Source organism: Dromiciops gliroides, chromosome 2 (assembly GCF_019393635.1).
Source record: "Dromiciops gliroides isolate mDroGli1 chromosome 2, mDroGli1.pri, whole genome shotgun sequence".
Classification (NCBI taxonomy): Eukaryota; Metazoa; Chordata; class Mammalia; order Microbiotheria; family Microbiotheriidae; genus Dromiciops; species Dromiciops gliroides.
Genome location: NC_057862.1, coordinates 277,118,652 through 277,140,546, shown reverse-complemented (window position 1 = coordinate 277,140,546; position 21,895 = coordinate 277,118,652). Strand labels below are relative to the sequence as shown.

At 38.2% G+C, this 21,895-nt stretch overlaps 1 protein-coding gene across 3 annotated transcripts in view; it reads right to left on the bottom strand.

The window, feature by feature from the left end:
• The window catches only part of SPOCK1 (SPARC (osteonectin), cwcv and kazal like domains proteoglycan 1), an 809,827-nt gene that overhangs the window by 287,767 nt on the left and 500,165 nt on the right, over window positions 1–21,895 (bottom strand). For all 3 annotated transcript variants that reach the window (XM_043984938.1, XM_043984940.1, XM_043984939.1), the window contains one exon: window positions 3,118–3,232. In XM_043984938.1, coding sequence (XP_043840873.1) covers window positions 3,118–3,232 — 115 coding nt within the window. The remainder of the gene's footprint in view (window positions 1–3,117; window positions 3,233–21,895) is intronic.

The following is a 21,895-nucleotide window of genomic DNA, read 5'->3' as shown; positions in this document are numbered from 1 at the left end:
TGCACTAGTAGGGCCAGGATAAGCATACCCTGATAGGCATGCAGGGATATTATGTGATTATGTGAGAGTATGTATATCTGTGAGAGAAAAGAGGTAGATTTGGTGCTGCACCCCCATCCCCAAACCCAATCTCAACTGACCTAATCACAAGGTGTAATCACAAACAATACCGTTTTAATACGTTAATAAGTTGGTTACATTTTGTTATCTCTATTAAAATATAAATATCTCTCTAATAGGCAGAAGGGAGAAATACCATTAGATAAACAAACCCCCCAAAATAGCTATGTCTTCGCATGGCTTTAAATAGCTAAGCCCTGGTGACAATTCAGAAGAATTAAATAGTTTGAGGGTTTTATGAAGAAAGGCCTCAGCAACAGCAAAGGAGGAGGAGAAATCTTCTCCCTCCATACTCTATCATAAGTCATGCATCTATCAAAAGATTTATTTGCCCAGATGGAGACACACTATCCAGCCATGGGAGTATCAGTCTGAGGGAATTTCAGGCACAATAGAAAAAAGCAGAGATACAAATTCCAGACAGACATTAATACAGAGAAGTTGTCACACAAAAGAAAACAAAAAATGGTGGAGGGGATTATATAGACAGATTCTCAGAAAAAAAGTCTCATAGCTCAAATAAGTAAATCTATAAGAATATGAGTCATTCCCCAATTGATAAATAGTCAAAGGATATGAACAGGTAGTTTTTCAATGAAGAAATCAAAAAAATTATGGTCATGTAAAAAAACAGAAACAGTTTCAAGAAGAATAGCTTTGGGTGGCAAGGAAGAGAGTCAGATATGGATTCCAGAGATTGCTAGCCTTGGCTATCTATCGAGAGATGACCTATAGAGAGGAACAGAGTCTGAGTGCTTAGCTGAGCAACCTTTTCAAGATGATATGGTAAAAAAAAATCAATCAATGAATAAATAAATAGATAGACGATTGAAGTTTAAAATGAATTTTAAAATTACAAAAAAATAAAAGTAAAAAGAGACATTCTACATCTATGGAGGAGCTTTGTGAGAACTTCACAGGAGAAAGGGACTTTCAGACCTAGCAATATCAGTAACAGAGTGAGCAGGAATTGCCATGTAAGTTTTCAACATATTTGCCTCACTATTCTTATTCCTACTCTTCATATGGATGCTGTGTCCGTAGTTATGGGCAAATGTGCCCCAGATTTATGGGGAAAATGTTTCATAACCATTTTTCTTAGTTTCCCATTGTAGTTAATATCTTTGCTACTAGATGACTAGGGAAGCACCCCAAGCCAGGCTTGTGGCCTATAAGAAAGGATGTAGTGGTAAATATTTAACCAAGTGGCTCTCCAAAAAAAAATATATATATATGTATGTCCATTTTTACATGTCAATATATTTTATTTATTAAATGTTTCCCAATTACATTTGAAAACATTTTTAACATTCATTTTTTTAAAAGATTTGTGTCCTAAATTCATTCACTCCCTCCTGTCCTTCCCCAACCCATTTACAAGGCAACCCTGAAACCACCCTGCTTGTCATTTCTGTTGTTGTTCTTGTTGTTGTTTTGCAGGGCAATGAGGGTTAAGTGACTTGCCCAGGGTCACACAGCTAGTTAAGTGTCAAGTGTCTGAGGTTGGATTTGAACTCAGGTCCTCCTGAACCCAAGGCAAGTGCTTTATCCACTGCACCACCTAGCTGCCCCCTGCTTGTCATTTCTTATAGAGCAATGATATTCCATTAAAATCATACACTATAACTTGTTCAGCCATGCCCCAATGGACGAACATCCTTTCAATTTCCAATTCTTTGCCACACACACACACACACACACACACACACACACACACACACACAGAAAAAAAAAACCTTCTATAAATATTTTTTGTACAAATAAGTCTCTTCCCCTTTCCTTTGTCCCCTTTGGGATACAGACCTAGTAGTGGTATTGCTGGGTCAAAAGGTAAGCAAAGTTTTGTAGTCCTATCAGTGCAATTCCAAACAGTTCTCCAGAAGCATTAGACCAGTTCCCAATTCCACCAATGGTTCATTCGTGTGCCAATTTTTCCACATCCCCCCCCCAAAATTTTTCATTTTCCTTTTCTATCATGTTAGCCAGTCTGATAGGTGTGAGGTACTACATCAGAGTTGTTTTTATTTGCATTTCTCTAATCAATAGTGATTTTAAAAAATTTTAATGTGACTATTAGTAGCTTTGATTTCTTCTAAAAACTACCTGTTCATATCTTTTGACCATTTATCAGTTAGGAAATGGATTTTATTTTTCCAAATTTGACTCAGTTCCTTAACTACATAAGAAATTAGGTTTTTATCAGAGAAACACTGTAAAAAAATTTTCCCAGTTTCCTGGTACTCTTATTATTCTGGCTACATTCATTTTGTTTGTGCAAAACCTTTTAAATTTTATGTAATCAAAATTATCCATTTTAATTCCTATGATTCTCTTTATTTCTTATTTGGATACTTCCTAGCTGTATCTGTCAGTAAGACATTTATCTTTTGAATGAAATTGTTGATATATTTTGCTTCAACAACAGACACTTCCCAGCAAACTCCTTTATAAAGCATATTCCCTGTGTAAGCAGTGTTATTACCAATTATTAATTAAAAGGAGGGTTATATTCTTTAACTTTAACAGTTTTATAAAATACTGACCATTCTATTTAACTAGAATTTTGTTGCATTTCCATATTGAATGTATTTACATTACTGTAGTCACTGTGCATATGATTCTTTGGCATTAGGTTTTCTTGATCTCTGAGCAAATCATTTCACCTTTCTTGACCCTCACTTTCATCTGTAAAATGTACATAGTACTATTTGTATTACTCACATCACAGGACTGTGAGGGTTAAATAAGACAACATATAGAAAGTGCTTTATAAATTGTAAAGCACTATGTAAATTTCGGCTCTAATCATAATTTCTAATTTTCTTCAACAATATAATGTCCTCCAGGCATATAAACACAACCAAAGTTATGCCAAGTAATGAAAACCAGTGGGCCAAAACTCTCAAACTTTTTTTTCCCTACGGTAGATGTTGGACTTGCTAGGTATGCAGAATTTCTGTTTCACAAGGGCCTGTCAGCCAAGAGGGGGCTTCTTACCTCTGCATCAGCTGCTTTCGGCTCACACACACAGCTGTCTGGTAGTCATGAGTTACACACACTTTATGGGGACTGCACTTCACATTCAAGCAGGGATCTTTGGATGGGTCTAGAGCTGTTGGAGAGAAAATGAAAATAGTGTTAGGACCTTAAGGGAAATTCAATTTCTCTTTCTGCACAAATAAACTATAGGATCTACTGGTGGTAAATAAAACCAGCCATGTGTTAGTGCTGTTTTTGTAGACCAGTGGGTATTAGAATGAAAACTAAAACCACAGGGAATTATATATCTATCACACAATTTCTATTTTAAAATCTGAGTGGTGAGTCCTATGTGCTGTGAGAATTGTAAACTTCATCTTAGATGCTGATTTTTAAATAAAGTCTTTGAAATCTGTCATTCAAAGGGTCAAAACTTGGTTAAAATTTCTTTTTATAACGTCACAGATGCTCAGCTTCTTTTATTTGCTCTAATTTTTAAAAACTTAATTCCTGTAGAAAGATAGTTATTGCTACTTAGAATCATATGTCAGAACTTCAAGGGGCATAACAAATCTAGTCCAGACCTCTAATTTTACAGATAAGGAAAAAAGGGCAAGGTAACTCCTCAAATTTGCACAGTATGTCACTGATGGAAGTAAGAATAAAATCATTGTTCCCTAACTTAATCTAGGGCTCTTTCCAGTACAAATAATTCTGTCCAGTTTAAGTGATTCCACTAAGACAATAAAATCTAATGAAAGCATAAAAATAAAACCAATGTAGCCAAGAACAGAAGGAATGCAGAAAATTCAGAAAAAAAAAAAACTTTCATAGACAATCTCTGAGGTAGGATGTGATTATGTTGAAATACTGCTGTGGTTTAGCAAAAGATGAGGTGGTTGATTTAGAAAAACATGCAAAGACTTAGGCCTATGAAGAAATCCACCTCCCAAGAAGATAACAATTGAAAATATGCATAGTATGGTCTTACATTTATGTGTACAAATGTATATGTGTACATATGCATATGTTTATAGCTATCTTTATGTTTATATATACATGTGTCTATATATGTGTATATATGTGTGTGCATATGCAATACATACATGCATGCATGCTTTAATTGAAGCCTTTTCTAGAGAGGTGGGGAAGGGAGGGAGGGAAAAAATAAAGTAAAAAGTGCCCAACAAAGAACAAAAGAAAAGCTAAAAGGAAGCAAAGAAAAGCCAGGTAGCTTTGAAAATAATGTGTAGTATTTATTATATAGGTTTTCTTGAAATAGAAATTAATTGTTTTATATTGAATCCTCCCTTATGTTCTGATGTGTACATGGGATTGTTCTCTTTTTTCTTTTCTCATTTTGTATTTAAGTTTAAATAAATAAAAAAATTTCCCAAAAAAATCTAATTTTTTTTCTTCTATTCCAACCTGGCTCTATTTTCCTCATTCAGACTCTCACCTCCCATTCAATTCAACAACTATTTATTAAGTGGCCATTGCCTATGGATACAAAGTTTAAATAAGATACAGTCCCTACCATTATAGAGCTTAGTCTAATAAGCAATGAGCCACATTACACAGATATCTTTTAATGTAAAGTACATTCAGTTTTTGTTTTTGTTTTTAAGGACCAAGTTACTTTTAAGAGCTGAGGAAGTAAAGTTTTCTTTAACTAGAGAATGAAAAACAGATCAAAGATATCTAGTCAAGAAATATTAATTAATCACCTCTATGTGCAAGGCACTGTACTTATCGCTGGTAATACAAAGAAAGGGCGGAATTTCATTCATCACTAGGAGCTCACAATCAAATACAGGAGACAACATGCAAAGGGGTATATAAAAAAAGATCTACACAAGATAAATGGAAGATAATCTCAGAAGTAAGGGACCAAGAAAGGCATCTTGCAGAAGGTAGGGTTTTAACTGAGACTTGAAGGAAGTCCAAGAAGCAAAGAAGCATCAAGAAGGAGATTTCAGGGCATGGGGGACAAGCCAGTGAAAATGCTTGAAGGTGAAAATTAGACTATCTTGTTCTAAGAATAGCAAGGAGGGCAGATTTACTAGATTATAGAGATTGCAATACAGGAGAAAAGGGGGAATGTGTGGGAATAAGGTATAATAAGGATGGAAAGGGGGGCAGCTAGGTGGCACAGTGGATAAAGCACCAGCCCTGGATTCAGGATGACCTGAGTTCAAATCCGGCCTCAGATACTTGACACTTACTAGCCGTGTGACCCTGGGCAAGTCACTTAACCCCAATTGCCCTGGCAAAAAAAAAAAGATGGAAAGGTAAGAAGGGGAAAGTTATGGAAGTACATAAAAACCAAATGGAGAATTGTGTATTAATCCTGGAGGCAAAGGGGAGCCACCGGAGTTTATTAAATGGGGAAGTGAGTGGGTGACATGGTAAGACTCATCCTTTAGGAAAATAAATTTGACAGCTGAATGAAAGATAGCCTGAAGTGGGACTGATGAAGCAAGACCAATAAAAAGCCTGCTGCAATAGCCTAGGAAAGAAATGATGAGCCTGTACCAGGGCAGTATTTCAGAGGAAATAAGTGTGTTTATGTGCATGTTTGTGTATGTGTATATATATATATATATATATATATATATATATATATATATATATATATATATATATACATGTGTGTGTACTAGAGGTTTGAGGAAAATAGAATCAATGAGATTTTTAAGCAGATTGGATTGTCCCCCATGGAAGGGGACAAGAAAGGGTGAAGATTCAAGGAGGAGACCTAGTTTTTGAAATTGAGGTACTGCAATTACCCTTGACAGTGACAGGAACATTAAGAAGAGTGGAAGTTAGGGGGCAGGGAGGGGGGAAGACAGTGACTTCAATTTTGGACATGTTGAGTTTATGGTGTTCATGAGATATCCAGTTCAAGATGTCCAATAGGAAGATTGAGAAGTGAGACCAAAAGTTAGGAGAGAAGTTAGGACTGGATAAATATATCTGCAGTCATCTACAAAGAGTTGATAACTGAGTCCATGGGAGCTGATATGATTGCCAAGTGAAATAGTATAGAAGAAGAAGAGAGCTTTAGGGTATACCCATAGTTGGCAGTAACAATCTGAATGAATATCCAACAAAGAAGGATCAAACATACAGATAGGAGGAGAACCAGCCAAGTCAGGAGAAGATAATGATTTCAATGTCAAAGGCTGCAAAGAAGTCAAGGATGATGTGGCAGCTATGTGGCACAGTGTATAAAGCACTGGCCCTGGATTCAGGAGGACCTGAGTTCAAATCCAGCCTCCAACACTTGATATTTATTAGCTTTGTGACCCTGGGCAAGTCACTTAACCCTCATTGTCCTGCAAAAAAAGAAAAGTCAAGAATGAGAATTAAGAAAAGGCTTTTAGATTTGGCAATTAAGAGATAACTGGATAACAATATCATAGAGGTAATCAACCTTGAAAGATTTAGTAACTTATATAATTATGTAACACAATGACCAACCACATTTTCAATGTACTTTTTTTTTTTTGCAGGGCAATTGGGGTTAAGTGACTTGCCCAGGGTCACACAGCTAGTAAGTATTAAGTGTCTGAGGCCAGATTTGAACTCAGGTACTCCTGATTCCAGAGCCGGTGCTCTATCCACTGCACCACCTAGCTGCCCCTCAATGTACTCTTGATGAAACATGCATCCAATTCCAGATAGAAAGTTGAGGCACTCAGAGGATGTATGAAGGTATATTTTGTTTCCTTCTTTCCTTCCTTCCTTCTTTCTTTCCTTCCTTCTTTTCTCTCTGTCTTTCTTCCTTTCCATATATAAACATATATGAAAAAGCTACAAAATAATTACATTATAATTTGTATAATTTGGAAAGAGGCATAGCAGTTGGGAGGATGAAAAAATGCTTAGTGTAGAAGATGCACTTGAATTGAATCTTGGAAGAAACAAAGGATTCTAAGAGGTAGAAATAGGGAGGAAATACATTCCATGCATGAGGGTAGCTTGTGTGAAGATACAGATATGGAAAATGGAGTGTCATGAAGAAGATCAAGAAGGCCAGTTTGCTTATATGGTAGAATATGAGAATAGAAAAGTAGGTTGGAACCAGGTTGTGAAGGGCTTTAAATGTCAAAGCATTTAGTATTTGATACTAGAGGAAGTAGAAAAATGGAGGAGTTTACAGAGTAAGAAATAATATGGTCATATCTGTATATTAAGAATGACAAGTTGGCAGCCATGTACGGGGAAGACATTATATAAAGGAGACACCAGAGGCAGAGCCCAATTAAGAGGCTACTGCAATAGTCCAGGTAAGAAGTGACTAGATCCTGAACTAGGGTCAAGTGAAGGGATGGAAGGGAAAAGGTTCATAGGTCTAAGCTTCTCTGACAAACAGAATGAGCTGAGAAGTTCATGATATCAAATAATTCCAGAAACAGTCCCCAAATGTAGGCACATACACATTGTTGTTTTGATGATTTCACAATAAACAAATTAAGCACAGCATTTGGTTCATCAGAACTATGCTGAAAAGAGGCCCCTAGGACTATTACTATAGTCAAAGGGATTGTACCACCTCAACACTCTGCTCTGACCTAAGCCATCCAGTATGGCACACAGCTCTCAAAGAGGTTGGGAAAGAGGGGATGTGGCTCTCTCCCCCAGTCCTACTTTCTCCCAAACTTCTGGGTCAATGAATCAACGCCCTGAACACACTCAAGAATTAAGCTGCTTTAAAAAATAGCACAGGTCCTTCCCTCTCCCTCTTTATATCCATCAAAATAATTTTCCCAATATTTTAAAGGCATCTAAGGTGACCACTCCTGAGTTGCCCAAATCCAAACACCATTGCCTTTAGATGGTGACTCTAAATTTCTCATGAAGCTTTTATATATGCAGCAGCAGCAGCAGCAAACTGTCCATTTTAAACAGGAACTTAGGTGCATTTCTTCAAGATCTTTGGTCTAAGGGGATCAATTGAACACTTTCCTTTCCCTGAAAGAAACCCTTAGTGACCTAAAGCCTTTTGAAGCAGCATTTGCTGCAAAATAAATAGGAGAGCTGATGCAACATTAGAGATTTCACATCAACCTCTAAGGTCTAAGTAGGGCTGTCCTGGCAGAGATCTGCCTTTGAAAATGTAAATGCTACACTAAAGGGGGGGGGAGCCTAGTACTGTCTTCCATCACTGCTAGGATTATTGTGTTCCTTCATTGACAGGACAGCCTTCCTCAAGCCATTCAAATAAATCTGGATCTCCAGAAGGTTCCCCCACCCAAATGAATTCATGCTTTAAGTCCTTTCAAGTTGAGATTCTATTTTGTTTTTGTCCTTTTACCATGGGCAAGAGGCTCTGGGACCAGTGAGTAGGTACCAAGTAGGAACTGTTCTCCTAATCCTTTCTGATTTCTTGAATGCTGAGCTTCCCCTTAAGCTATTCAGTCTTTTATGAACCCCATACAGCATTATGAAAATAATTAGTGAATAAAAACAAAACTACAAGAAATTATTAACAACCTTCTAACTACAAGCTGGCATTTTAAATTCTTAACCCTGGGATTCACAACCTTACCAACTCAGTTTTCTTTCTGATCTGCTTCCTCACTCACTTTCCAAAACAAGGTGAATGAGTGTACTCTGGCTCACTTGTCTCAGTCAGGCTGGGCTTCATCTCCCTCAGAGTTCTAAGGTATCATAAATGTATGGTGAGAGTCTCCTTTTTCTCTACTGCCATGGTTTAGGACCCCACTGGCTATGTTCCTCCTATTATTAAGGGTCTGTAATTACTAGCCTAATTCTATTTAACTATTTGACATCAGATAGTTTTTACAAAGAGATATTCACCAACATAAAAGAACTAACATAAAAATACCCACCACCCCCACCCTCCCTTCCTGTCCCCTCAGTATCTCAATCTCTGGTGAATTGGGCTAAAAAGTTAGTTCAGTTCCTATATAGGATTGGTCCCACCAAGTTCATGACTAACTGGCTGTTGGTGGGCTAGAATTCTTCGGATCACTCCAAAGGTCAATCCTTGCTCCTTGGGACATTGAAAGCCTAGCTGTAGGAAGGTGTCAGACCATTAAAATGGTAAAATTTGTTGCAAATATCAAGGTCTAATGTTGTTAGAATAAACAATTTAAATTATCAATTACACATTATCATTGGCACTGCAGCCTCTTTCCTCTCCCTGCCCCTGCTGCTACATTTCTTACTTTGATAAATCACTACTATCACATAAGATGGCAATTACTCAAAAGTTTAGAGGACTGAGCTTTAGTGATCCATAGCCAGGGTTACTGAATAAGGCAGCAATTGTTAGGGGTGATAGGGATTGCACAGAACAATGGATTTTTCACAACTGTAGGTCCTAGGGATTAGCTAGCACATGTAATAGAGACTGAAAATTTTGAAGAAATTTAGAGCTCATGTATATGTAGAATTACAAACTTCAGTATGTTTCCACAGCCATTTTTAAAGATTCACCATATACTCAGAGTTGGCTTTAAAAGTAGATACATTTGAAAAAAGAATAATTCCAAAGTATGGACACTTCTTATTCCTAAGATTTCTCAATGAGAAGTGGAGGGAGGTGGGGGAAGGGGGTTCTGAGCTTAGAATAAGTCCGAGTTGAGTTGAACTATTGTTTATTGAATATAGAATAATGAAGCACCAATAGCCCTTGTCGCATCCCTTCCCCTGGGTAGGATAGCTGATAGCAAGAAAATCAAGAACATATAAAAAGCCAACCAAGATGAACTGGAAAATGAGGACTGATTCTTTATGCTACAAGGATCTAAAAGTAGATTTTTCTATCAGAAAAAAAGTGCAGTGGGGTGAAAGAGAGCCGCACTGCCCCAGATTAAATAACATGGTGTAATGTGTGTTTATTGACAGTGGAAAAGAAAAAGAGAAAACTATATGGGCTCGGATCTGCTCATTCTTTTTTGTCCTGCTTGAGATGGGATGAGGAAAAATATCAATTTGTACACTGGTTGGCATCCTGCAAACACACTCTGGACTTACAGACTGCCCAGTGGGTAGCCCTGGAGACTAAATGAACTTCTAGGTTCCTGACAATAGGAAATGGAAAACCTCAGATGGTCGAAAGTCCAGCTTGCCATGCCCTGCCCCTCACCCACAAAAGACCTAACTGCTATCTGATGACATTGCACACCTAATTATCCTTTTTATCACTTGCTGTACTTTCACATTACCCATCACATTGGGTCCAAGAGGGACATTTGCAATACTCCTTGTATTTTCATTTCCAAGCACTCCCTTAATCTCTTTTATTCAGTAACCTAGTTGCCTTTTAAATCCATACAATGACAAAATTCTTCCCAGTCAAAATTATGGCAGCTATAATATCCCATCACCTTTAGATCATTCTTCCTCTTTTCTCAGACACCTGGTACACTATCTTCCATGATGCCTCAACTCTCTCCCTTATACTAAGGGACTTTATTACTAATTTAATATTCCCTCAAACTCCTTAATCCCCATTTACTCAACTTCCTTAACCCCTATGACATACTCTTTCACTCTACTTCAGTAACATATAGCTATTGTCACCATTGCTCTTGACATTACCCACAAGTGTTCTACTTTCCTAATTAGAAACTGACATTCCTCTATATGACCATCATCTTCTATTAGTCCACCTTTCCCCATGCTTACCCATACTACAGCTCTTCTTTGCCCTCATCTAGACCTTCATTTCCTCTAATCTTCTGCACTTTCCCAGGCCATTACTGTGACTTCAGTCTGTTCCTTCTCCAACTTCAACCCAATAGTTTGCCATTTCAATTCCATACCAATCCTCCATTCCTTGAATCCCTTGTCCAACTGCTGATGTTCTCTTGCCAAAAACTGGATTATTCTCACCATCTTCATCTTCCCCTCCTACTCAGGAGCTGATGAACAAAGCTATAGGAAATCTGATAACCGTGTTAACTGCATACATTACAAAGTTACGTTGTCCAAATTCTACTGGACTTTTGCTGCATTAAGGCAGTCCTTTTATTCTTCCTCATTTAATTCCTTTAATTTACTGTCCACAAAAGCTATTCCAAATCTTTTCTTCCTTATTGAAGCCTCTCCCCCTTCTCTTTCAGCTAAGAAGTTTGTCTTTTACTTTACCAAAAAAAAAAAAAATAGACCATTGTGAGTTCCATTATCTTTTACTATTCTAATATCCCCATTCTCTCTTACTTATCCTCAGGTTCTAACAAAGAAGTTACCCTCCTTCTTGCTGAGACCAATTCTTCTACATTGGTACTTGATGGAGATTTAATTACTCTCCCTTTCTGTCTTCTCCAGCTATTGTATCCTCCATTCTCTCTCTCTCTCTCTCTCTCTCTCTCTCTCTCTCTCTCTCTCTCTCTCTCTCTCTCTCTCTCTCTCCCTCTCTTTCCCTCTCTCTCTCTCTCTTTCATATTGTTTTCAACCTCTCCCTATCAACTATTGCTTCCCTACTGCCTTCAAACATGCTCAAATCTACCCCATATAAAAAATTTACTACATCTTAGCATCCTCTCAAACTATCATCCTATATCTCTCCTCCTTTTGTGAGTAGGGATTATTTCATTCTTTGTATCTCTAGCATTTAGCACAGTGCCTGGCAGAGTCGCACTCAATTAATAAAATATTTGTTGATTGATTGTTCCTTCTAGTGCTCTCTGCTTTACATCATGATGGAGTAACACACTTTGGAGCCTCTAGGCTTTCTGCAAATGGACAAGTCCCTGAACCCTACTTCTAGCATACCTGGCCATATATGCCTGCATTGGCTAAATATTCACATAGGTCCAGAGGAAAGCCTATGTTTGTCAGTGGAAGTTTGGACCCATTCATATTCATTCTTAAGAAGTCATTATGGGAGGCGGAGCCAAGGTGGTGGAGGAAAGACATTAAGCTCACAGGGCTCCTGATACAATAACCCCAAAAAATAGCAATAAAAGAACCCTTGGGGCAGAAAAACACACAAAAATATGGGCTGAGAGTTTTCTCCAGCTATAGATAGATTTCAGGGGGCCATGCTAGGCCACAAATAAAGCCTAACCCCAGAATTGGGCCGACACACCAGACACCCGCCAGAGGAATTTGCCCCAGTGCCTCTGAATCGGCTGCAGCACCAGCGTCTTCTGGAACCGAGTGTGCGGTTGGACTGAACGGCTGGTGGGGCGGGGGGGGGGGGGGGGGGGGGGGGGTAAGTGCAGGTGTACCAGTGGATTAGGGGGAAGGATTAGACTGTCCCACCCCAGCGGGCAACCAGGAAGAAATCCTGAGCAGCGGGAGACCCAGGTTGGGGAGAGGAGCAGGGAAGCAGACTCATCGGGAGCTGAGAACCACACCACAGAAAGCTTTGCTGGTTGGTTTCTTAGTAAATAGGCCTGAGGTTATCTCCAGACCTGAGAACAGACCAGGTGAGATTAAAGCCTACCCGACCCTCAACCAAAAACACCTGGGACCCTCTGAAGCTAAGAACAGGAGTAGAGTGGAGAAGCAGCCCCCACCCCCCAGGAGAGAGTTTAAAATCAAGTGAAAGCGAGGCCAGGCAGGCTGAGAAGAAGCCCAATCATCCCCCAGGCCATGCTGTAGCTTGAACTGTGTGTCCTGGAAGCAGCACCACACTTAAAGAAGGAGTTAAAAGCCAAGAAATAGTAAGCCAGGATGAGCAGGCAGAGAAAACAGAAGACCATCGAAAACTTCTTTGGGGGTAAGGTAGACCACAATACAACCTGAGAAGAAGAAGATAATAACAGGGTCAAAGCTCCAACATCCAAAGCTTCCAAGAAAAATATGAACTGGTCTCAGGCCATAGAAGCTCTCAAAAGGGGCTTTGAAAAGAAAGTAGGAGACATAGAAAGAAGATGTAGAGAAAAGGAGGAAAGAATGGAAAGGGAAATGAGAGAGATGGAGGAGAGTCATGAGAAAAAAGTCAACAGTTTGAAAAGCCAAATGGAAAAGAAGATTAAAAAAACTGTCTGATGAAAATAACTGTGTAAGAATTAGGATTGAACAAATGGAAGCTTTATGAGAAGCTTTATCACTTTATGAGAAACCAAGACACAGTAAAGCAAATCCAAATGAATGAAAAAATAGAGGGCAGTGTGAAATATCTTCTTGGAAAAACAGCTGACCTAGAAAATAAATCTAGGAGAGATAATTTGAAAATCATTGGACTACCTGAAAACCATGACCAAAACAAAAGCTTAGAGACCATCCTCCAAGAGATTGTGAAGGAAAATTGCCCTGATATTCTAGAAGCAGAAGCTAAAATAGAAATTGAAAGAATCCACCGATCACCTCCTGAAAGAGACCCCAAAAGGAAAACCTCCAGGAATATTATAGCCAAATTCCAGAACTCCCAGGTCAAGGAGAAAATACTGCAAGCAGCTAGAAAAAAGGAATTCAAATACTGTGGAGCTCCAATAAGGATAAAGCAAGATCTAGCAGCTTCTACATTAAAGGACAGAAGGGCATGGAATATGATATTCCAGAGAGCAAAGGAACTGGGACTTCAGCCAAAAATCACGTACCCAGCAAAACTGAGTATAATTTTTCAGAGGCAAAAATGGGATTTCAATGAGAAAGAGGTCTTTCAAGCATTTGTGATGAAAAGACCTGAACCAAATAGAAAATTTGACTTTCAAATACAAGATCCTGGAGAAGCATAAAAAGGTAAACAGGAAAAAGACTTCATGAGGGATATTAAAAGATCAAATGGTTTACATTCCTACATGGGAAGATAATACTTTTAAATCATAAGAACTTCAGGGGCTGCTGGGTGGTGCAGTGCATGGAGCGCCGGCCCTGGACTCAGGAGAACCTGAGTTCAGGTGTGACCTCAGACACTTGACAATTAATAGCTGTGTGGCCCTGGGCAAGCCGCTTGGCCCCGGTTGCCTCACCAAAAAACAAAACAAAACAAAACAAAACAAAACAAAAAATTCTTCACAAGGAATTCACAGAAGACAGGGCTGAACTGAGTATGAAGGGATGATATCTGTAAAGCATTTATGTTTTGTTCTTTGTAAGGCAGACGGGGAGGGGTGTCTTATGTCTGGGGCTGGATTTGAGCTTGGGGGGGCCTCCTGGGTCCAGGGCTGGTGCTTTGTCCACTGTGCCACCTAGCTAATCCATGATGACATCATTAAAATAGGGTTGAGGTGTAGGAGAAATAAACTGGGGGAGGGAGAAGGGGAGAGATGGTCTGCGGAGAGGTATTTCACATGAAGGAAACAAGAAGAAAGCTTATGGAGGAGAGTAGAAGAGAAGGAAGGAGTTGGGGAGTGAGTGAACCTTAATATCATCAGAATTGGCTCAAAGAAGGACTAACATACATACTCAAGTAGATATAGTAATATACTTTTACCTGGGGTGGGGGGAGGGAGAAAAGGGTGGGGAAAAGGGAAGGAGGAAAGGACAGATTGGGGGAGAGAGCAGTAAGAAGCAAAACACTTTCAGGGAAGATGAAGATGTTCTGCATTACTGCACCAGTATGACATATGGAATTGCTTTATCTCATAGAGAGGGTTGAGGAGGGAGGGAGGAAGAAAAATTTAGAACACAGAATTAACTCAGGGACCCTGATCTCATTGGAGTGGGCTCATGGAGGGAATAGCTTTCATACCCAATTGGAAGGAGCAATCTATTTACCCCTGCAGGAAGATAGGAGGGGAAGTGGACAAGGAAGGAAGGGTGAAAAAAGGGAGTGCAGAGTGAGTGAAAGGATAGTCAGAAGTAAGGCACCTCTGAGGAGGAATAGGTAAAAAGAAAATAGAGTAAATGTCATGGGAAGGGAGTGGGATGGAGGGAAATAGTTATGATGATTGATTATAATGGCAAAATGTATGGTATCTACTTTGCTGGGCTTTTGTGAAGAAGATTCTCTGTCAAGCTTAAGGTACTATATAGAGGTCGTGATGAATGGGATGCTATCGGGAAAACCTGGAGAGACCTATGTGAGCTGAAGCAGAGTGAAATGTACTGTATACAAAATAACAGCAATAGTGGGGGATGATCTGCTGGGAAGCATGTGGTTGTTTTCAGCAAAGCAATGATCCAATGTAACCCTGAGGGACTTATGACAATTGCAGCCCATCTGCAGAGAAAGAACTGATAGTATCTGAAAACAGATGGAAACACATTTAAAATTTTTTTTTTCATTTCCTCTTTGATAAGTCCTTAATCTGAAGTTTTGGGTTTTTTGACTGTTTTCTCTCACAACTAGCTAATATGGGAATTTTTCCATGACTACTCATGTATAACTTATTTTGAATTGATTGAGTTCTTGTGGGTGGGGGATGGGAATGGAGGGGGGAAGAGAAGTTGGAACACAAAGTTTTTAAAAAATTGATGTTAAAATGTTGTTTTTACATATATTTTGGAAAATAAAATTCTATTCAGAATTAAAAAAGAAGTCATTATGGAAGAAAGGATTAGAGTTGAGGTAATGGTGGCATATTACCTTGTAACATGTCTATATTTATATTGCTACAGGATCATGACTGCAATAGGAAGAGCACTGAAAACCCAATCTGGTATCTTGCCTCCAGGGCTCTTGCCCTAAATTAGGTCATATCATCACAGGCACTGGAAGTTTTTCTAGGACAGAGCTTAATAAAAACCTGGGTTACTGGGGCCTCTGGCTTCCTTTCCAATTCTCACTTAATGTGACTTAAAAGGCAAGACTTAGCAAAAGCAAAAGTACTCATTTCAACTAATTAAAGATTGTTTGATCATGAAAACCTTGGCATCAATCTTGCCTCATTACTCCTAACTCATGGGATAGAAGCAAAGAAAATGGGAGCAGTATAGTGCTCTAAACTAGGAGTCACAATACCTGAGCTTGAATCCTAGTTCTGCTACTTACTAGCTGTGTGACCTTGGGCAAATCACAACCTCTCTAGGCTTTGGTTTTCTCATTTGTAAAGGGGATTGGCACAAATAACCTTTGAAGTCCCTTGCAACTCTAAATCTGTGATCCTATAGGAAGAGCTCTGTATGCCCTAAAGAATTACATAAATATGAGTTTTTCTTATTTAAGTATTCTAGTTTGTCCATCCCCTATTTCTTGAAAGAAGAATTTCAAAAAATAATATCACCTCCCAAAACAACCAGCTTCTGAGATATTTAACTCTCTCTTCACATAATTACTAAGAGATTTGCATAGAAAAATCAATGCAGCTAAAAATTAATTACCAGACCCTGGATACTTCAAACATGCATGTGAATTATTTTGAGTAAATGAACTTCACAGTACAACAAAACAGTAACAAATCAAACTGTCAGCATTTATTTAATCACCTCGGCTCATTTTGTTTGTGGAAAAGAAAAAAAAAGTGACATCGGGGCCTGCAAAGAAGTAAGAAGCATAGGAGAATAAATGTATTTTCATTTCAATTCAGGGCTTCCAGCATCTTTTTTTCCTGCTTGTAGCAATACTGCAGAAGGCCATCCTGGTTAACTATATTGTCAAGGGTTGAGCTGCACTACTTTCTAAGGAAAAATGATAAGAAATCTGAATAATGAAGGGCATTTGGAGAGAGGTCCTTTAATAAGAAGCTGTGAAATTGGGCTGGCACACTGAACACAAGGAGGAGGGGAACAAGAGGAGGAGATGCTGGGTGCTAGAGATAACCCCACTTGTGGCTAAATTCCATATAGTTGTTTCTTTCATTAATTTCAGTATTTTGAACTTTGTGTTTCATTTCTCAGCTCCTAGCCATATTGAGAATGCCACTAACTTCTCCTATTTTCTTCCCATGTTCTGCCAGCAGCAGCCTGGGCAAAGGGAGAACCAGCCAACAATCAATACTGTCCAAGCACTCAGTGGCCTCTAAGGCCCCAGGAGCAATTCCTATAGAAATCAGTAAGGAACTATCTTGGGTGTCACTTTCAGCAACTCATCCCTTAACTCATCCCTTGGAAAGAAGGGAATAGAGAAGGGACTGAAGGGAAGTGGAGGAATAGAATAGGGAATAGGGGAGAGTAGCTGACTTTTAGAGGAACAGCCAGTTAGATGCAAAAAACCCTCAAAACTTATTTACAGAGGTAGATAGATCTATTTCCTCTTTTGCCTGCCTTTGGGCCTTTGCCAGGGCTTAAATTATTACACCATACATTTCTATGGTCATAAATACTCAGGACTGACCCATTTCAAATTATTTTTATCCTGCCAAGATGACCTTAAGATTCTAACAAGTCTTCAAGTATTTGAAGAGTTATCACCCGGAAAACAAGAAACAATGGGACTGCAATGAAGCACATTTAGAGTTGCATGTAAAGAAACCTCCCTAACATCTCCTATTTCAAAGTGGAATGGGTTGCCTCCCTCATATTTCCACAGAAGAAATGTGGCTAACAAAGGAGAAAAATGGAGAGCATTGACTCATCTTGGAACTGGATATAAATAATGGACTTGATGAGTAACTGTGATGGACAGAGTCTGTTCTTAATTAAGGACTTTGAATGTGAAAGACAGAGACCTGGAGAGATACAATGGCGGGTGGGATCAACTCAGATACATGTCTGTCTCTCTGCCACAGTTGATCTTAGATTACTAACAGGCAGTGAGTTCCCCATAGGTGTTAGCCTCTGACACATTTGAACATTACTACAGTTGAAGGAAAGTCAGGGGCCTGTGTGAGATCCTGGATGCAGGCTTCCTAGACCATAGAATAATGATCATAAAGCTCCTGTGTTCCTGTTAGCTCATGTAGCTACAATCACAAATATCAGCAAAGCTTCCTCTCTCTAATTCTGTCATAAGTTAACTGCTTCAATCTCATTTTTGTTTCATAAGACAAGAGTTTTAGTTATATTGAATCATGGGGTTAGCTCCTATTCCCATGGTTTATCTTGGAGAATGAAGAAATGGGACTCCAACTTAAAATGAGGTTTTGATTTGGAAGAGACAGTCCTGGAATTGAAGAGAATAATAAGCTTATGTTACACATGGATAATGGATCCGTTTTACTATGCATTTAGTAATCTAATTATGTGATCTATTTAAATTGTGAACTTAAATGAGAATGGATGAATGAAGCAATATATAAAGGAAGGAGGGGAAAGGATGTATCCAACTAAGGAGGAGGCCATACAAGAGAGTAAATGATGCATATAGTAGATCAAATCTCAAGACAGAAGACTGACATAATATTGTTGACTGAAGATAATCTTGATAAGGTTGATTACAAAGGGAACTTGTATGTCCTCTTCCTAGAAAAGGAGAGGAATCACTCTCTTAGGAATGCTTTCAATGTAGTCTTGACCAAAATCAGGAGAATGGACCAAATGACCTTTCAGGTTTCCTTCTAGCTTGATAAGTCAAAGAAGCACAGAATAATAGTTGGACAGGCCCTCAGAGATCATTCTTATAACTCCTCTCAATTTATAAATGGAAAATCTGAGACCCAGAAAGAGAAGGCTCACAGTGATACAGCCAGTTAGTGTCAGAGCCATGACTGCAGTTTTCATCTGATTCCCAGGTCAAAGCTCTTTATAGGTCACAATATACACTTCTTCATAATTTCTGAATGTGTCCATATCTTAAATGACCAACTCCAGTGCCACAGGAACAAAGTCTGTGGCAAATCACCTTGAGATAGAAGCAGAACTACCAACATTTCTTAATTAAAATGGACACATATACATACATGCATACATGTATGCGCATGTGTGTACACACGTACAATACACATGGATATGCTCAGATGCATGTGAAAATACACTTATGCACATGTACAAATGCACACACATATTATACATATATAATACACATGTGTATTCCTAAATATATTACATATGTTACACATGAACATTACATATACACACATGAATATGCTCACATGCATGTGAAAATACAAAAATACAAAGCAATTTCCTTTAAAGTTTTGAGTCCTTCTTGAGAATGATGTGGATATAGAATTCTAACATTCCTGAGGTAGCTATGATGGGAGGGCAGAAAATAGAAGGAGAAAAAAATCAGTTCTTCTCATTATTTATACCAAGCTTATTCTAATTCTGTACAATGTTGCACTGACTTATCAAGTTTATGAATTTGTAGGTCTGAGGGAATAATAAAGCTAGGTTTCCAGTGAATGGTTACATGCTGAGAAGTGTATGCGGAGAGCCGATGAGATTCATATCCCTGTGGGCAGCGGAGTCATATGTGTTCACTTGCTATTGAGCTGACAGATGGAATTTCCCTGGTAATGCTCCCAGCCTAATTGCCAGGCTGGCAGGGAGGCTTGCACCCAGCTCAAAGTTCTGCAGCTCACTCAGGGCCATCACTAATACATTCAGTATTAACGAGAAGAAAATATTCCAGCCACTGTGCTACGTGGTCATCATCATGGAATCATAACATGTGAGAAAGTGAGCTTAGAGATTATCCAGTCTCCCCCCCAACCCCATTTGGTAAATAGTGAAACTGAAGCTAAGGAGGAGAGGTGACTTTCCCAGGATTATACTGAAAGTTAGTCACCATCAATTTGTATTAACTGAGAGCTTGCTCTCTGTAGGACAATGAATTATATGTTGTGAAAAATACAAAAAAGGAATAAGACACAGTCATTGCCCTTTAAGGACTCATATTAATAGAATTTAGATCTGAAAAGGGATGTAGAGCTCTCTTATCTAATTCAACCCTCTTATTTTACATATGAAGAAACTAAGATGCAAGGAAGTTAAATAATTTGTCTGAGCTCAAAACAGAGTGGGGTAGAGTTGAGTCTAGACTCCTAGTGTTTTGATTCCTGGACTCACTAAAAATTCTACCATACTCAGCAGAAGACTAGAGTCATCCCAAACTAAAGCATGGAGTAAATTAGATTTGTCTTACCACTTCCCCTCTTGGATCTACTTTTTCCTTTATCATATTCCTTGTCATCCAAAGTTGACAGATCTTTCCTTCCAACTGTTCCCAATAAAAATATATTAACCCTGTGTCTTATTCCCTTGACACCTTATTCAGTTTGTCATCATCACTGAAAAGAGACAATGAATTCCTTGGATGGCTGACTTTCATAAAGCACTTCACACATCTTATCTTGTAATTCAATCTCATTAAAGGGGTATTTATTAAGTACTTAGGATGTGCCAGGTACTGAGGAGAAAAAATTCAAATGAAACAGACTCTGCTCTTAAAGATTTTATATTAAGTATGAGCTGGGGGAGGGGAAAAAGCAGAGAAAAACATGCACATAGATAATTCAAAACAACATAAACAAAATATTACTATTAGTAATTGGGGTGGGAAATCACTAAAAATGGGTATATGAGCATCCTAGAGATGTGTGTACATAGATTCTTTGCCCTATTTGATGATGTTCTCCTGAGACATTGTCTTACTCTAGGGCTCAGCATAGTATCCTACCTGGACATATATTTGTTCAGTGCTCTACTTACCTCTCTGTTTACTCTTGTCAGATTTTTCTAGCTTTCAAATAAAAATAATAAAGTGCCCTACAATTTCTCTATTATCATCTATATGTTTTTCAATTCAATTAACTTTTATAATTGACTATATATAAATGCTATACAATTTGGTGCATAAACATTTGCTATTAATATCAGTTCATTGTCTTTTCCCTTTAGGCCTAATGTAACATATCTCTATTAATATTGGAAATTCTTATTTGATAACATGATTGCAACTCTTACTTTTTGGCAATCACTTGATACATAATAAGTTTTGTTTCAACTCCTTATTTTCATCGTACATGTGTTTTAATTTTTAGATGTGTTTCTTGTATTCAAGAGCTTCCTGGTATGTTTGGTTTCTTCTATTCTGTCATTCTCATTTCACTGAATTATTTAATCATTCATACTTAAAGTGATAACTCATTAGTCTTGTATTTTCTTCCATTTATTACTTACATATTGATTTCAATTCCTTCCTTTTTTAGTCAATACTTTGCCCCTATAATTAGTTTTGTTTATATGAATTTTATATATCAGTGGCATGGAGATAGAGAGTTGGCCCCCAAATCAGGAATGCCTGGGTTCAAATTATTTTTTGACACATTAGCTATGCTATACTGGAAAATTCACTTATAACTTCTCAATGTCTTGGGGAACTCTATAAGAATAAGAAAACTGCAGAAGAGGTACTAATGTACTTTGGTAGAGAAAGTTTTCTCATTGGGAATTGTCTAAACCAATGAAATCATGTCATATAAAAAGCAAACAAACAAAAAACCTTTAATGCCACCTTATGCCCCAAAATTTGAACTGCCTCCCTCAATCCCATTTGCCTGACCTAGTTGATTTTTTTGCATTTATATAAATTTTACAGTTCCCTTTTTCTTTTTATTTATTCTTCTCCTTTTTTTAACCCCTCTTTTTCCCCATTCAACTAAAGGAATTGTTCAAAATCTTTCCTCCATGCCCCTTCAATTTCTCTTTTTAAGTAAGATGCTTTTGTATTGCCCTTTTCCCAGAAGCTTTTCTTTGTTTTGTCCTCATCTTACTCTCCTCTTCCAGTCTATTCTGAATTTTATTTTCTGGTTCATAGACTATATTTTTACATTTTCTTTTTTGTTTTTTTTTACTCTTTTGAAGATAGAATCTCTGAAGTGCTGGGTATGAACTTCCTCTACTGTGTGATCATCTTTGTAGTTCATATTCTGTACTATTTTTCTGTTCTGCCTCACCCATGGAAATATCAATTCATATATGAAGTAATGTTATATGGAAGGAATATTAAGGTCTGTCCTCCAAGTCATGAGGCCAAGTCCTTCTAGGACTTCCCATGATCAGTCCCCATCCCTAAAGCCACCTTTACTATCTTTGCCTTTGTGAT